Below are 14733 nucleotides of genomic sequence, written 5' to 3'. Positions count from 1 at the left end.
TGTGATAGAACTGACTGTATCACCTGAGAGTCCAGGTAGGGGGATACTAGTTTTGAGTGTTGCATAGTCCCCCATCCAAATGATAACTGAAAACTGAGACATAATGAAGGGAAAGAGGTTGTTTACCAGACATCCCCAACCTTCGGCCCTCCAGATGTTTTGGACTACAATTCCCATCATCCCTGACCATTGGTCCTGTTAGCTAGGGATCATGGGAGTTGTAGGCCAAAACATCTAGAGGGCCGAAGGTTGGGGTTGCCTGTTGTAGACCAGCATTCTCGTAACTGTGCTGGTTTTCTACTTGCAGGAAATTTTTCATAGTTGAACATCTCTTTTTAAAAAATAAAAATCCTCCACCTGCAACCTGAAGTGCTACAGTTAATTCTGCCATCTTATTCCACATCACTTAGTTTTAGTAGCTTATTTCTAGCAATCACAGCTTCCCATTCTCCCCAGCAAGACTATTAATTTCCTGCTTTCTCAGAGTCTCCTTTCATGCCTCCCTTTCTTTTCTCTGATTAAACTGCTGCTTCTGTTTCCTCTGCCTTCTCCAATTTCAGCATCTCTTACTGGAGCTCCCAGACAGCTCCAGACTGGATGGGAGGTGGGCAGGTGTCTGTAGTGCACCTAGCATCCACCTGCACACTAGGAGCTCCTTGTTATGACTGCAGTGTCAGTAGCACAACGGAGAGGAAGTGAGAGAGATACCTCCCTCTTTCTGTCTCCTCACAGCTGGAGAGCTACTGCCCTAACTGGGCATGTGTTATGGGGAGAAGTGGGGATTTGGGGGATCAAGGGTTTCTGAGATTCAAATTCAGCTTGACTTAGAAATAAGCCTTACTCTTTCACACAGAGAAAATAGCTCAGCTTATTTCCAGTCCAGAGGAGATGATGCCCTTCTCTTATTTTGATGTGATTGTCCATTGCATGCCCTTATGTAGTTGGGTCTAACAGCCAGGTAGTGGGAGACTTTAGAAGCCCTAGTAGGTCAGGGAAATCCAACAGACAAGATGGGCTGAGTGAACTGTGAAAAGGTATCATAGCCCAGGGAACCGTTTATAGGGCAGCAGAGCACAGATCTGGAGGTTCCTGGTGCTGCCCCAGCAGCTCCTGGCAGGAGGTCACTCAGTGAATTCAGAGAAGGTAGGAAGTATAGCCAGCCAGGTTTTTGTTTTCCTGCAATATACGTCTTGCCCTCAGGAAACAAACACATACTCCGAGTGACCCCCCCCCCTTGCAGCAGATCCCTTGGTCACAGGCAGGAAGAGCTTCGTAGCCCATAATTCTTCAGACTACTGCTAAATAATGTTTATATGCTGTTTGACTTTGCAGTGTGTTGTGCAATCATGTGCTTGTGTTTCATCCTCAATCCTTTCATATGGTGGACCAAGCAGATGGGAAACTTAACACTGAAAGACAGTTGCCCTGTTCAGCAGAACCGATAGCCTGCACTAGTAGGCCTCAGGAACTGCTAGCAGGATCAAAAGCCAGGAAAAATTCCATGGAGATACTAGTTGTATGCGTTAGCAGCTGCACACTGTGGAAATGTATGTGTGTAGGTAGGAACAAGAAGCATCCCCCTTTCAGACTGGCACCATTGTGCGAGGTGTGGCAGCCCTGTATCCCATGTAAAAGAGCCTGCTAATACCATCATTGCCTTCACAGAATCCTCACTGGGTTGTGAGCCAGGCAACAGCCTAGAATGTTCCCAGAGGTGGAGGGCAACAGGAGGAAACTGTGGTTGGTTTAAACCATGGTTTATTGAAACAAGCTAAGAACAAGCTACACTTTATGATTTTGACTTGTTTCAACAAACCATAATTTAAACTAACCAGAATTCCCAGTTCAGATGTAACAAGAAAATCTGGTTAGTTGAAACCAGGCAGTGGCAACTTCTAACTTCTTCCTTTTGACCACACCAGAGGGGTGGGGGTGTCACTCTAAGGCTTGTTCTTGTGTGGCTAAACCATGTTTTATCATTACATCTGAAATGGGCCAGTGTTTGTTCTTGAGTAAGCTAATGCACCAGCATGTAAGCCCGAGGCTCATTTCCATACTTTATAAACCATAATTTAGTGTTAGGTCCAAACAAGCCAATGTAGCAGAAGCAGACTTCCGAATCTAAATCCAACTTCCTGTCTACTGGACCACATTTATCTAGTCTTGATTGTAATGACTGATTGTGTGCAATTGTATGTCAGCTGCTTCTCTGCCTAAAACGGAGCCTCTGTCTGGAATGGGGCCAGAGCAACATATGTAATTCAGGCTGCCACATAAGGGATGCTATAATCTTTTTATTATCTCTTTTAAAAATGCACATTGTTCTCTGTTCAAATAAAAAAAAAACCATTAACAGAAAAAAGAGGATAATTGAGAGGACTACATGGTGCTCAAGAAGCATGCCTGTGGGTAATAAAGATTTTTTTACTGCTGCTGAGTGGGTTTCTTAATCCTTTAACTTCTGATACTGGCATTTCCTTCACTCTTGCCAAATCTTTTGCCAGAGCAGTCATCAATTTTCTATGTCACTGAAATGTTCCATAGATACTCAAGCCGGTGACCTCAGATGCTTTAATTTGAATTTTTATTCATTTATTACATTTCTGTAGCACCCTGCATCCAAGGATCACAGGGTGGTTTGCAGTATGAAAACAGAAAAATACATAACATGGTGACAAACAAAAACAATAACACCCCCCCAAAACAGTTTAAAAGGCCATAGATTGTTTAATTAGCCAGAGACGTGGGAGAAGAGGGATATTTATGCCTGGCGCCTAAATATATGTAATGAAGGCACAAGGCAAGCTTCCCGGAGGAGTGCATTCCACAAGCAGGGGGCCACCACAGAAAAGGCCCGTTCTCCTATTGCCACCCTCTTGTGGAGGAAGGGCCTCAGATGATGATCTATAAATTGACAAGTTAGCTGACCTTTCATTATTCAGCAGGATAGGGGAAGGTGCATAGGCCTTCATTTGACAGGGCTTCGATAAGTTAGTTTCAATATTGTACTGTGGCATTCCTTCCCCAAAGCAACTGTTGTTCACCAGAGGTGCCTAACCTATGGTCCTTCCTATGTTGCTAGACTACAACTGCCATCACCTCTAGTTAGTGACCATTATTACTGGGGCTGATGGGAGTTGGAGTCGTGCAACTTCTGGAGAGCAGTAGGTTAGCTATCTGCTGCTTTATAAAGAAAGAAATGTCCCTGCTGTGAAACTGAGTGGTGGTGGTGGTGGGGCAAGATATAATATTTGCAAAGCCCCACAAATATGATCTTCTAAATTTCCCAGCTTATTAAAAAAAAAGATGATAGCTTGTCTGTGTTGTTCAGTGCACCCCTGATTTTATGCATCATGAAAATGTATGCAGCAGACATAACTGTTCTGGGTAGTCTATCATGAAAATGTAGATGACATACCAAGTGTTAAACAACCAGGTATCTGTACCTGCTTGAGCCATGGGTGTTTAAAAATGCAGGTGTATTGTCTGTACTTTAGTGTGCCATTAATTTTCTGATAACAGTTATTTTGTAAGTGTAAAGTAGGGGATATAAGCTGATGGAAGTTGTAGTTCAGTAACATCTGGAGGGCCACAGGTTACTTGCGAAGCCGCTTACCCAGAAAAAGGATTATTCTGTATTCCCATCCCTTGTACATACAATGTATTACAAGCAAAGAGTAGTACATTGAAGAGAACCTGCAGAGCAAGTGAGTTGTTTCAAAGCCTTGTACCTTCTGCATTTGTGCATCCAACTCGGTATTGTCTGTTCTGACAAAGAGTGGCTCCCCAGGTTTTCTAGCAAAAGTCATTCCTCTCGCCTGCTACTGGATCCTTTCAACTGGAGGTGCCAGGGCCTGAACATGGGACCTTTTCCAGGAAAATAATATGCTCTATTACTGCACTGTGGCCTCTTCCCATATTCTACATTGGAAGCAGGAGATGAAGGGACATGGTCCAGCATAGTTGTCTCTTTTTTGGAAGTAGGTATGGGAAGGGTCTATGCACACAGGCCATCTTCTAAGAAAGGAAATGTTTTGCTGAAGCATCAGTGTATATAGTGTTTCTTGAAGCAGCACACACACAAACCATTCCCTTGTTGCATTTTTAAATGCGGGAGTTGCTTGTGAGCCTGCTCCAGCTGGTTTAAAATAAGCTCTGGGAAATGGCCTTCAAGGAGTAAAATCCCTGGCTTTGGAAGTCTGAGAGGAAGACTGCTCATTACATAGAAATGTATGTCATAAAGCTAAGACAGCTGAGATGGAGGGGAAATGGCTGAACAGAAGGGCACTTAAACACTCAAAATGATTCTCTCAGCCATTTTCCTTTACATGCCTGTTAGTGCTTTGTTTGCACATGTTTGCATCTAACTTTAGAAAGCCTTCCTCACACACAGACTGGGAGACAACCGGTAGGGAGTCCAATGTCATATTATGCTCTTCATTCGTGAGCGGCCAAGATGGCGGCATGGGCAGGCAGTGACAGAAGCAGTGTCATTTCCCTCTCATTATTTCCTCAATTACTGTTGAGCTTCATCATGCTCCTCTCTTCACTTTTATATCCCTGCTTTTCCCTATGGCAACCTCAGACGTGGAAAAAAATGGGGCCTGTTTGAGCTTACCATGCCCTGTGCTGATTTTATAGATATGGGAGTCAGAAGTAGAGAGGTAGAGAGAGACTACCAGTAAATGACTTTAGTCCAAGATATTAAAGCTAATGGCTCCCAGAGGGCAAGTGTGCTCCTTAATCAGTGCTTCTGGGGAACTTTTCATTTGTTGAGCCGTCTCCTGCTGATTCACGGGAGGCCCAGGTCTCACTAAGCAATTTGTAGTTTGCCCTTCTCAGGGACTTCAATTCTGAAGGCAAATATTGCAGCTGATTTTTTAAAAGGTGGACCACAGTGGAATTTATGGACAGTAATAACTTGGAGCAGGTGGAAAGCCAAAAGAAGGTAGGCATCCTACACCGGATCCTTGTAGAGTTAGCGTTTATCAAAATGACACTAGCTGCATTTAATCGTAACAATAAACTATGGTTTGTCATTACTGAACGTGCTTTGGGCCTGCCAGCTCCTTTTTCCACAGTACATCAATATTCCGCCAGCATCTGGAGCTGTTAGCTAAGGGTGGCATGAACATCTGAAAGAAACCGCAAACTTTCCCCTCCCAGGTTAAACATTTGCACTTGGCAGTATATGGCTTTCAACGTGTTTTCCTTTGCTGTCAGATTTACATGCAGTAGGCTCTGATGTATATAAGTTGACCTATTTGCATAGCTGGGCACAATGTTTTCTGTTTCAGTTTCACTCTTTCTAAAGCAGGAAATGGCGGCTGCAGGTGTACTGAGGCTAGGTCACAAGAGAGGCCTGTCTGCTTCCAAAAGCAGCTGCCCAGTGTCTCCCCCGCAGTAATGTCTACAGTAATACAAAACACGTGAAGCATGATGAAGTTACATTCTCAGAATAATTCTGTATTCTTTATTAATAAAATGTTACAGAGAAGAGAGAGGAGGTGGCACAGGGCTGTCATTTTCAACTTCGGCCACATATATGTCATAAAGTCTAGCTTTAACCCCAGATACCCAAAGAAACCTGAGAACTGTAACCTGTGGTGGGTGCTGGGAATTGTAGCTCTGTGGCAGGTGAACTACAGTTCTCAGGATTCTTTGGGAGAAGCCATATAAATTTGCTTTAAATGCGCGATGTGCAATTTGACTAGCTATATGTTTTAACGACACCAACCCAGCTCACTGCGGTCCTCTTCCTCTCAGCATGACGCTGGAACACATATGGAGAACCAGCATGTAAAATTAGACTGCTAAGCATCTCTAGTTTATGTGGAGTTTCAGAAGTAGAGAAAAACGATTCCCTCTGCCTCCTTCCTGGAGTACCGGTCAGAAACTGAGAAGATTGGGTTGCACGATTCACAGTGAGAACCACACAGTTCCTTATACAGATCCTCATCTTCCCCCACCTCCAGTATTTTGAGTTTTCCATCAGCCTGGTTTGCTTCACTCAGGTTCCCTGGGAGATTTGTGTTGCCCCAATACAATAGCAAATGGAAAGAAGTGCTGACAAGGGAGAGAAGGGGCTTTTGTAGGAATTGCATGTGCTGCCCAGCAGGCTACAGAAAATGTTGCCAGCAGGTGCCAAGGCACACAACGTAGCTCATATCCAGTGGCTGCTCCCACTCCTCTTTGTGCTGTCAGGCTGTGCAATATGATATTGCCCCAGGAGACGCTCGATAGAAGAAAATTTAATTATCTAGCCCTTTCTGAAAAGGAGAAGACAGGCACTTTCGAGTCTGTTAACGGTATTTTTAATCAATTGGTGAGCTGAGAAAGTTGTTAAGAGAACTGCCTTCTCTCTCCCCCATCCAAATTCCTATGACTTACAGGTCCCGGGGGAAGAAGGAAGAAGCTGTTCTCTTACTGAGAGATTCCATTCAGTATGGACCAGATTTTGCAGATGCTTACTCCAGCCTCGCTTCACTGTTGGCTGAACAGGTAACCAGTTCCATTCCAGTTCACCACCTATGCTTTGTACTGTATACTAATGCTAATTTTCAGCTCTGTTGGACACATGCCTGTGATAAGAGATGTCTACTTTCCACGCAGGAAAAAACCATGAAATTGTTAAAAATGAAGGCAATTCTATACTAACCTAGCCCCAGTTGTGTGTCGGTTTCTGTACCTGAATTATACCACCTGTAGAAATGATGCATTTTATATTGTGGTGGTCCCCCCTCCGTATTCTATTTTTTTTTTCTATTCTGTTGCTCAGGAGAGGCATGGAGCTGTGAAGGCAACAGCTGCTAAACTTGCATAATCGCCCACCAAAAGTCTCATGCACGCCAAGGGATGTTAGGCACATTCATGTGTTCCTTGCTGCACGTACAACATGGGAAGCTGTCGTTTGTGGCTCATGTATCTCAGTACTATTTACACAGACTTGCAATATCCGGCAAGAGAATATTTCCCAGCCCTAGTTAGATAATACCTGGGACTGAATGTGGACTTTGTGCATGCAAAGGGTTATAGGGTTAGTGTTAGGGTTGGCAAACAGCGTACAACTTTTGAAGACATACCTCTTGCCTGTCCCAATGAGGCAGGTGCCCCATTTTGCAAATATGTAAAACATGTCAGAAGCATCTCTGAAATGTTTTCATTTATTTGTGTTTACCTATGGAAAATAAATGATTATGTCAATAAAAGCACTGTCGTAGGCAGGAATCCTTTCTCTCATTCACTGTAGGTATACTGTTACATCTACGTAGGCATATGGAAAATAGTGCAAGGATAAGGAAACCAGGGCTTTGCCTTTGGGATTCTGATGCTGGGTTGCTTTATCATCGCTTGCAGAGTTGGGAGCCAGTGGCGCATACTGATTTTTCCTCTTTGCAGGTGGGGCATGAGTAAGGCTGTCTTCATTTTGAACCACCTCCAGAGAATAAACGAAATTAATTGCTCTCAGTGACAACAGACTTAAAGAGTATGGATTTTCAATACTGTGGAGCACCGGTCATAAGGCCATTAGAGCAATAACTAATATTGAGTCAAAGAGGTTGCGAGTCAAAAACAGTTGTCCCCTAGCAGCAGTAAACTTCTTGTCTGCAACAACGATAGAAAAGGTAGTAGGAGAGGCTCATTCTCGATCTGCCTGCTCCCTCAAGACATTATCTCATCTGAGGAGGTAATAACACGAAGCATAAGTTTGGTGAACTGTTAGAATCATATGTTTGGGTCACTTGTGAACCACCCTGTGATCCTTGGATGAAAGGCGATATAGAAATTTAATCAATAAATAAAATATACGGGTCTTCACTGACTCATCAACTTTTAATTTAAAAAATGGTCCAGGGCAATAGATGTGCTGCAAGTGGATAGTTCAGTCGGTAGAGCACGAGACTATTAATCTCAGGGTTTCTTGGGTTGAACTGGATGACCCTCATGGTTGGGGTTGCCATTACCCCCAGAACCATTGAAAGGTCCTTCCCCACAACTTTGTGGCATGTGAACATGGTGTCCACATTGTGGGAGGGGCAGCATTGGCTCAGTTGTAAATAGATGAGGAAAGTATCTTCTCTCAGTAGCTACAGGGGAGCCCCAATGTCTTATTAGATCCCTGCCCACTGGGATGGGAGTCACTGATGCACTTCTTCTCCTTCCACCATGGTAACATTCCCCAACGTGGTGCCCTCCAGATTTTTTTTTACACTTCAGCTCCCACCATCCCTGACCATTGGCCATGCTGGCTGGGGCTGATGGGAGTTGTAGTCCAGGAGGGAACCAGGTTTGGGGAGGCTGTACTCTAGCAACATGTGCAGCTCTGACTCCCCCCTATTGCCAGTGCCATCCCTTGGTAGACTGAGTTTTGGGAGTGCACAGGAGCTGCAGCAAAGGCTCCTTCTGCATGGTGTGGGGCTTGGCAAGTTACCTGGGGGCACACAAAGCAGCAGCTCTACTAGCGCTCCCACGCTGCCAGACTAACAGGAGGATCAGGTCAAGCGGTAGAAGTCACACTCTCTGCAGCTACTATGAAGTAAGCAGACTGATTAATTGTGGGTTCTGGATTTATTTTTATTATAATCTGGGAAAGGGAGGAGGAGGGAGCTTTCTGATTGATTCAGTTGATCCTGCACAGCACGTTTCCCCTTGCAATGTAAGAATCTAAAATGAGCCTTGACGTTCCTTTGCTCCAGTAGTTGTAAAAAGGGGCACTTAAGATTAATGTTCCATGCTCAAGGGAGTTGGGCTGTAAGTCAGCGTAATTACCCTGTCCTCCCCTCGAAAGGTGATTTTCAAATGAGAGCAGACTTGCAAAGGGAGGACGATTACACAAGCCAGTGTTGTAGTGAGCCCCAAACTTAACTGCAAGCACTTCGCTGCTTTTGAAGATTCTGTACCTTTAAGAAAAGCCGCTTCTCCTGTGATGCTTGTGGAATTCAAAGCGCTATAGGGATAGCTCAGAGATAGCATAGAATCATAGAGTTGGAAGAGCCTCTGTGGATCATTTAGTCCAATCCCCTGCAATGCAGGAATATGCAGCTCTCCCTTACAGGGATCAAACCTGCAACCTTGGCATTATCAGCACCAAACTCTAGCCAGCTGAGCTATCCAGCATGAGTCTCTTAATCTCAGGGTTGTGGGTTCAAGCTCTGTGTTGGGCAAAAGACCCCTGCATTGGACCAAATGATTATCGTCCTCTCCAGCTCTCCAATTCTGTTTTTCTTCTGGGTTCCCCAACCCCCCAAAACTTGTTCCCATTGGAATTCTTAAGACATCGGAAGTTTAGAAGGTGGTGCTTGATTTGGTTGTATACTGGCATTGGGCAGCTGACCTTGTGTCTCTGGTTGATCTAGAACAGGGGTACGCAACCTAAGGCCCATGGGCCGGATGCGGCCCAATCGCCTTCTCAGTCCAGCCCACAGACGGTCCAGGAATCAGCGTGTTTTTACATGAGTAGAATGTGTGCTTTTATTTAAAATGCATCTCTGGGTTATTTGTGGGGCATAGGAATTCGTTCATTTTTTCCCTCCAAAATATAGTCCAGCCCCCCACATGGTCTGAGGGACGGTGGACCAGCCCACGGCTGAAAAGGTTGCTGACCCCTGATCTAGAATCAAATGAGGTTTTGCTTTGCTTTTTAATGAAGCCAAAATGGATGCCTTGGGCAGGAATCCTCCTTCAGAAGCATATCGTATTATTGAGGATTGAAAACTACAAGATTATGATTCAGGGGAACTTAAGCGTTGGTGGCGGAGACTTGGGGGGCTTCAATATTTGCAGTCCATGCAGATTTCTTCCCCCAGAAAACACCTTCTGGAGTCAAAGGGGCATTAGACGCTGCCTTCCAGCTGTTATCCATCTAGCCCAGTCTTATCTACTGCTGCCAGAGTCCCACCTAGAGGACTCTCTCACAACTTGATAGCTGGTCCTTTAACTGGAGATGCCAGGGATTGAACCTGGGACCTTCTGCTTGCAAAGCAGGGGCTCGGAGCTGTGGCATCTCAAGCTTCTCTGGTGCAACCGTGGCAAAGCAAAGATGGAAGGCTCGTGTAGTGCATTTTAAAGGGTGACAAGAGCTGTGAGGTGTGGGTGCTTAAAAAACCCCTGAGGGGGAGGAACGTGAGTAACAAAAAGCCTGCAGGAAACAGCTGCAAGAGGCCAATGCAGCTTCTCATCCGGAAATTAGGAAACATGTTGTAGCCAACACCAGTACCTGGGGCCTAAACCCGGAACGCTTTGATCTATGTCTGGGTTTTTCTCTGATGAGCAACTTAGAAAACTATATTGGGAAGACTTGCCTTTTCATCCAGGCTTTCCCTGGCCTGTAAGATTGGACCCTGTTTGACATGTCGGCAATGCCTCTATATGCTTTTGTGTGTTTTTCTAATAATAATAATAATAATAATAATAATAATAATAATAATAATAATAATTTATTATTTGTACCCCGCCCATCTGGCTGGGTTTCCCCAGCCACTCTGGGCGGCTTCCATAGAAACCAAAAATACACTAAAATATCACAGATTAAAAACTTCCCTGAACAGGGCTGCCTATTGCTGTTTTAGTTGCATTTTTGTTTTAATTGTATATTGTTTAAACTGTACACTGCTTAGAAGTTTTTGAAATACTAAGCTGCATGTAAATGCTTCTAAATAAAATAGTAAAATAAAATAAATATATTTGCTTGGGATGTGTGAACCCACCCAGTTCCATTCTGCCGAGTTTTCATGGATTGTGAAATGAAATAATTATTTTCTGCCAAAACTCCAGAGTGTTTCACTTACACCAACAGCCAATTTTCCTTGTGTCCTGAAGACCTTTGTGCCTTTTTAGGACCTAGCAGCTCCCAAAGCTTTTGTCCCTCCTGAAGATTAACAGAAGGAGAATAAATGCTGTAAAATCCTTAAATGTACAGATAGGCTCAGTTTGCATAATTCAGATTCAAAAATCTGAGCACAATTAAATACAAAAGATTTTCGCACATCATATGCCCCTGTCTAGAATATATGCAGGTTAGCTGTGAAAATCTCTCCTGTGGCCTCAGATTATTCTCAAGCTCACCATGTGTGATGATGATATCTCACACAGCACCTGCCTGCCTACTTCTTGACCCCGATGAGTGCAGACCCTTTCATGGATATGATTCAGCATTATGCCTCACAGCGCACTGTTCTTTGAAGTGCAGGCGCAGCTGCCGTGCAAGCAGAAAGCGTTTCCCTCTGTTCTTGAGCCTATCTGGGGCAGCGGCAGCATCATGCTCACCTTCAAGCATATCACAGGAGCTTCTTTTCTCATGGGAACATTATGTTTTCATCAGTGCTATTAATGTACTTCAGTCTCTTATATGGCAGTCTCTTTCTCCAAGGAGCTCAGAACGGCTTGCGTAACATTCTCAAGCAGTCTCCTATGCATTCAGAAGGAAATATCCTGAACCCTTCCCCAATAAGCCCATAAGTATTTCCAGGAAAGAAATGTACAAGTAGCCATGAGTAGCGAGGCTGATAGCCCTCTGGGTAACCACGTTTGCTAACTCTTTTTGTGTTAAGGACCAATTAAAAGAAGCAGAGGAAGTGTACCGGGCTGGAATAGAGAACTGTCCTGAGAGCTCCGATCTGCACAATAACTATGGGGTTTTCTTAGTAGACACAGGTAAGTACACACTGCACTGGGGTTATTAGATATATTCTGGTTGAACCAAGAGGACAATTAGTTTAATCTGTGCAATTCAAAGTGCCCGAAAGCGAATGTGCCCATTCTTGTTGCCATCTGTGAAAATGAACCAAAATGTCTCAATTTGTCTTTAGTTAACTTTCGTATGTGTTGAAAAGTCCTTCCCATTTTTGGCAGTTTTGATACCTGCTGCAACCATACCCGAATTACTTCAAAATTGTTCAGCAGCCTTTTGGTCCCCTGTCAGCTGCTGCTCCTTTTCTGCATTTACCTTCTTTTCCCTCTTGCCCTCATCTGCCCTCACCTCCCGCTGATTAACTGCAGTGACCAGTCCGGTTTTGTCTATGATGTTGCAGTGTTACATGTGACTTGGTGATGTCATGGACATTTGTAAATGAAACCACATGGTTCACCACAACCAGAGAGATTAAATGTCAGGGAGGGTAAATGAGGCCAAGCATAATGAAAGGAGAAGAATTGTAACAGTCCAATCCTACACCCCACCCTCCAACCTTAACAATGGTGTGTGTGTGTGTTAGCATAGTCCCTCCCACTTGCAGAAAGATGCATAGCTGGTTATCAGGGCAGGTGTGCCGTGAGCACTAGACATTAAGGTCCTTAAAACCCTAGGTAACTGACAGTGTAAACCTGTGCATGTCTTTTAGAAGAAAGCACCATTGAGTTCAAGAGGGCTTACTCCCAGCCAAGCAATCACATGCACACTTTCCCGGGAGTAAGTTCCATTGAACTCAGTGGGGGCATATTTCTGATCGGCGTGTATAGGATCACACTGCAAATGAATAAATTCATGAGATAGCATCCACATCGGGTGGTCATTGGAAGTGCACTTGGAAGGGTTTGCAATTAGCAATGATGTCCAGCTGGCAACCTTCCTGGTACGTGCTTGTCTTTTCAAGCCAGCAGAGTGTTGTCCTGCTTTCTGTCTGGGCACCAAAGGGTTGCCTACCATATCCTGATGGTGATGCACTATGACCACTTTGAAACCATGTATGCTTCAGCCACTTCCCAGGCTTTCCTGCTGCAGCTCAGTGGTGGCTCAGAATTGCACATCAGCTCCTAGAGGAAGAGTACATCTGCTACAGAAGAAAACCAGGCTTTGCAGTGGGCTTGTTTTGTGCAAACACAAATGCTGTGACTTGGAAAAGGAGGCACGTATGTTTTCTCAGCAAAGGACTCGTGGCAGAATGCGGAGTCTTTCAGATCCAGCTTCTGTAGCTTCGGTTCCCTTCCTTGGCACACACATAATAGAAGTAGTCACTGCAAATGGCACGTCATACATTGACTTGAATTTGAATAGTGGACCAAGAAAGTAAGCCACTCCTTTTGGCTCTCAGGTTGCCCCTTCCAAAACAGACTTCAGACAATTGGCTGAGCTGTTGACAGGGAAGGTTACATAACTATCTGGGCTTCCAACTGCTGCAGCAAGCATTTCTCAGAGATAAAATAAGGGAGAAGGTGCACATTAACACTTCTGAAAGCCACAGCAGAAAAAATAACTTTTGGTGATCCTGCTGCCTTAGTATTGTGGTGACAGGCACCATGTGGTAGAAGAACTATCAAATCTTGAGTCCAGCCAGTTTTCCACCAACCAGAGAGTATGCTAGTGATGGGGTAGCCAGAGGGAAAAGAAATACGCCATATTTAATGCTGCTGTACTTCCCCACCCTCAGACCTATTCCTAGGTGGGCTTTGGGGGTAGGATTTATGGGAGTGGGAGAACTTTAGATCCAGCAGATCCAAAACCTCCCCAGATTCATCCTGGCACACATGCACTTTGGAATAATACCGCCTTCTCTTTCTTCCACCCTTATTGTGTTAAAATAAAATTAAAAAATTCAGCCAGTCTGAAACCTAACCCCCGCCTTTCTTTTACTGCAATGAAATGAGCTGTCTTCTATTTTTTGCTAGACAGAAATGTAGGGTAGATGTTTTCTATATATGTATTTTTAATATCCCTACTTTGTTGGGGTTCATTCCATTCGCCTTCTCTTAAGCAGCTTATTGTAGCCTCAGAATAGCCCCTGGACACCAAGCAGTGCCCGAGTTGCTTTTCTGTGCTGGGAGAAACTCTTCCTCTTTGCCTTGATCTGCATTCTGCATGAGAGGGCAGGCACCTGCTCCTTGGGCTGCAAGTCTGTTCTCTTCTGCAAAGGTCTTGGATGAGGTCAGGGTAGAGAATCTCAGCGCTTTAAATTTAGAAAAATAAAAAGTAGTTTTCTGAAAAGCCCGTTGCATGCACAGCCTTGCCTCAAGAAGCCTGGATAGGTGATAAAAGGGGCCATTTTTATTCCTTTCACGGACTGTGATTATTAGCATTGTCTCCAAAGTCAGAGGCATAGGAAACACACGGACGGTTTGAGGAATATGTCTCTCACTCAATTTTGCCCTCATACTGTCATATATCTCCTTGCTCCCAGGCTCCCCAAAGATGCTTTTGACAGCACATGGGGAAAGCACAGCAATTAAAAGTGCTGGGGATTGTGACAAATCTTTCTGTTGCCATCTGAGCTTTCCTGCCAGCGGAGGTGACTGAGAGGCCTGTCACTGTCAACCCCGACTCTTCCAAAACCTCATGTTAAGGCATTGGGATAAAATGCTTACAATAATATGAAGCTTTAACTAGCTTAACTGTGGCTCAGCCAGGAACATTTTAATTTGCTTTTCAGAAGCTGCTCAGGTTTAACTTGCTCCTTGAACTCCAAACACTTGATAATTCTTTTGTACATTCCTCTTGTTACATGAATTCAGTATTCAGATGGATTGTATAAGAGATACTCTTGATGAGTCCACACTTAACTTTGCCCTGCATTTCTAGGCATTTCCCGGTCAGTGTCCAAGTGCTTTTGTTTGTTTTGGTTTGCCCCTTAGCTTTCCCCCAAGTAAGTCCACTCTTTAATGCAGAATCGGAACAAACAGCCTAACCCTACCTTGCAGGGTTGTTGTTGTGATTAAATCAGGATGGGGGGATAACCATGTACTCCATTTTGAGCTCCTTTGAGATAAAGGTGGAATATAAGCACAATGAATAAATAAAAATAA

The 14733-nt window shown here is 44.3% G+C and overlaps 1 protein-coding gene across 1 annotated transcript in view; it reads left to right on the top strand.

Moving 5' to 3' along the window:
- TMTC1 (transmembrane O-mannosyltransferase targeting cadherins 1) overlaps positions 1-14733 on the top strand; it is a 135229-nt gene that overhangs the window by 108625 nt on the left and 11871 nt on the right. Inside the window, exons 13-14 of the mRNA XM_081024001.1 lie at positions 6393-6501; positions 11550-11652. Of these exons, the coding sequence (XP_080880127.1) occupies positions 6393-6501; positions 11550-11652 (212 nt within the window). The remainder of the gene's footprint in view (positions 1-6392; positions 6502-11549; positions 11653-14733) is intronic.

Source organism: Podarcis pityusensis (assembly GCF_964106645.2).
Source record: "Podarcis pityusensis genome assembly, chromosome: 10".
NCBI classification, from domain to species: domain Eukaryota; kingdom Metazoa; phylum Chordata; class Lepidosauria; order Squamata; family Lacertidae; genus Podarcis; species Podarcis pityusensis.
The sequence above is the reverse complement of the archived record's forward strand: the minus strand, read 5'-3'. Positions and strand labels throughout refer to the sequence as shown.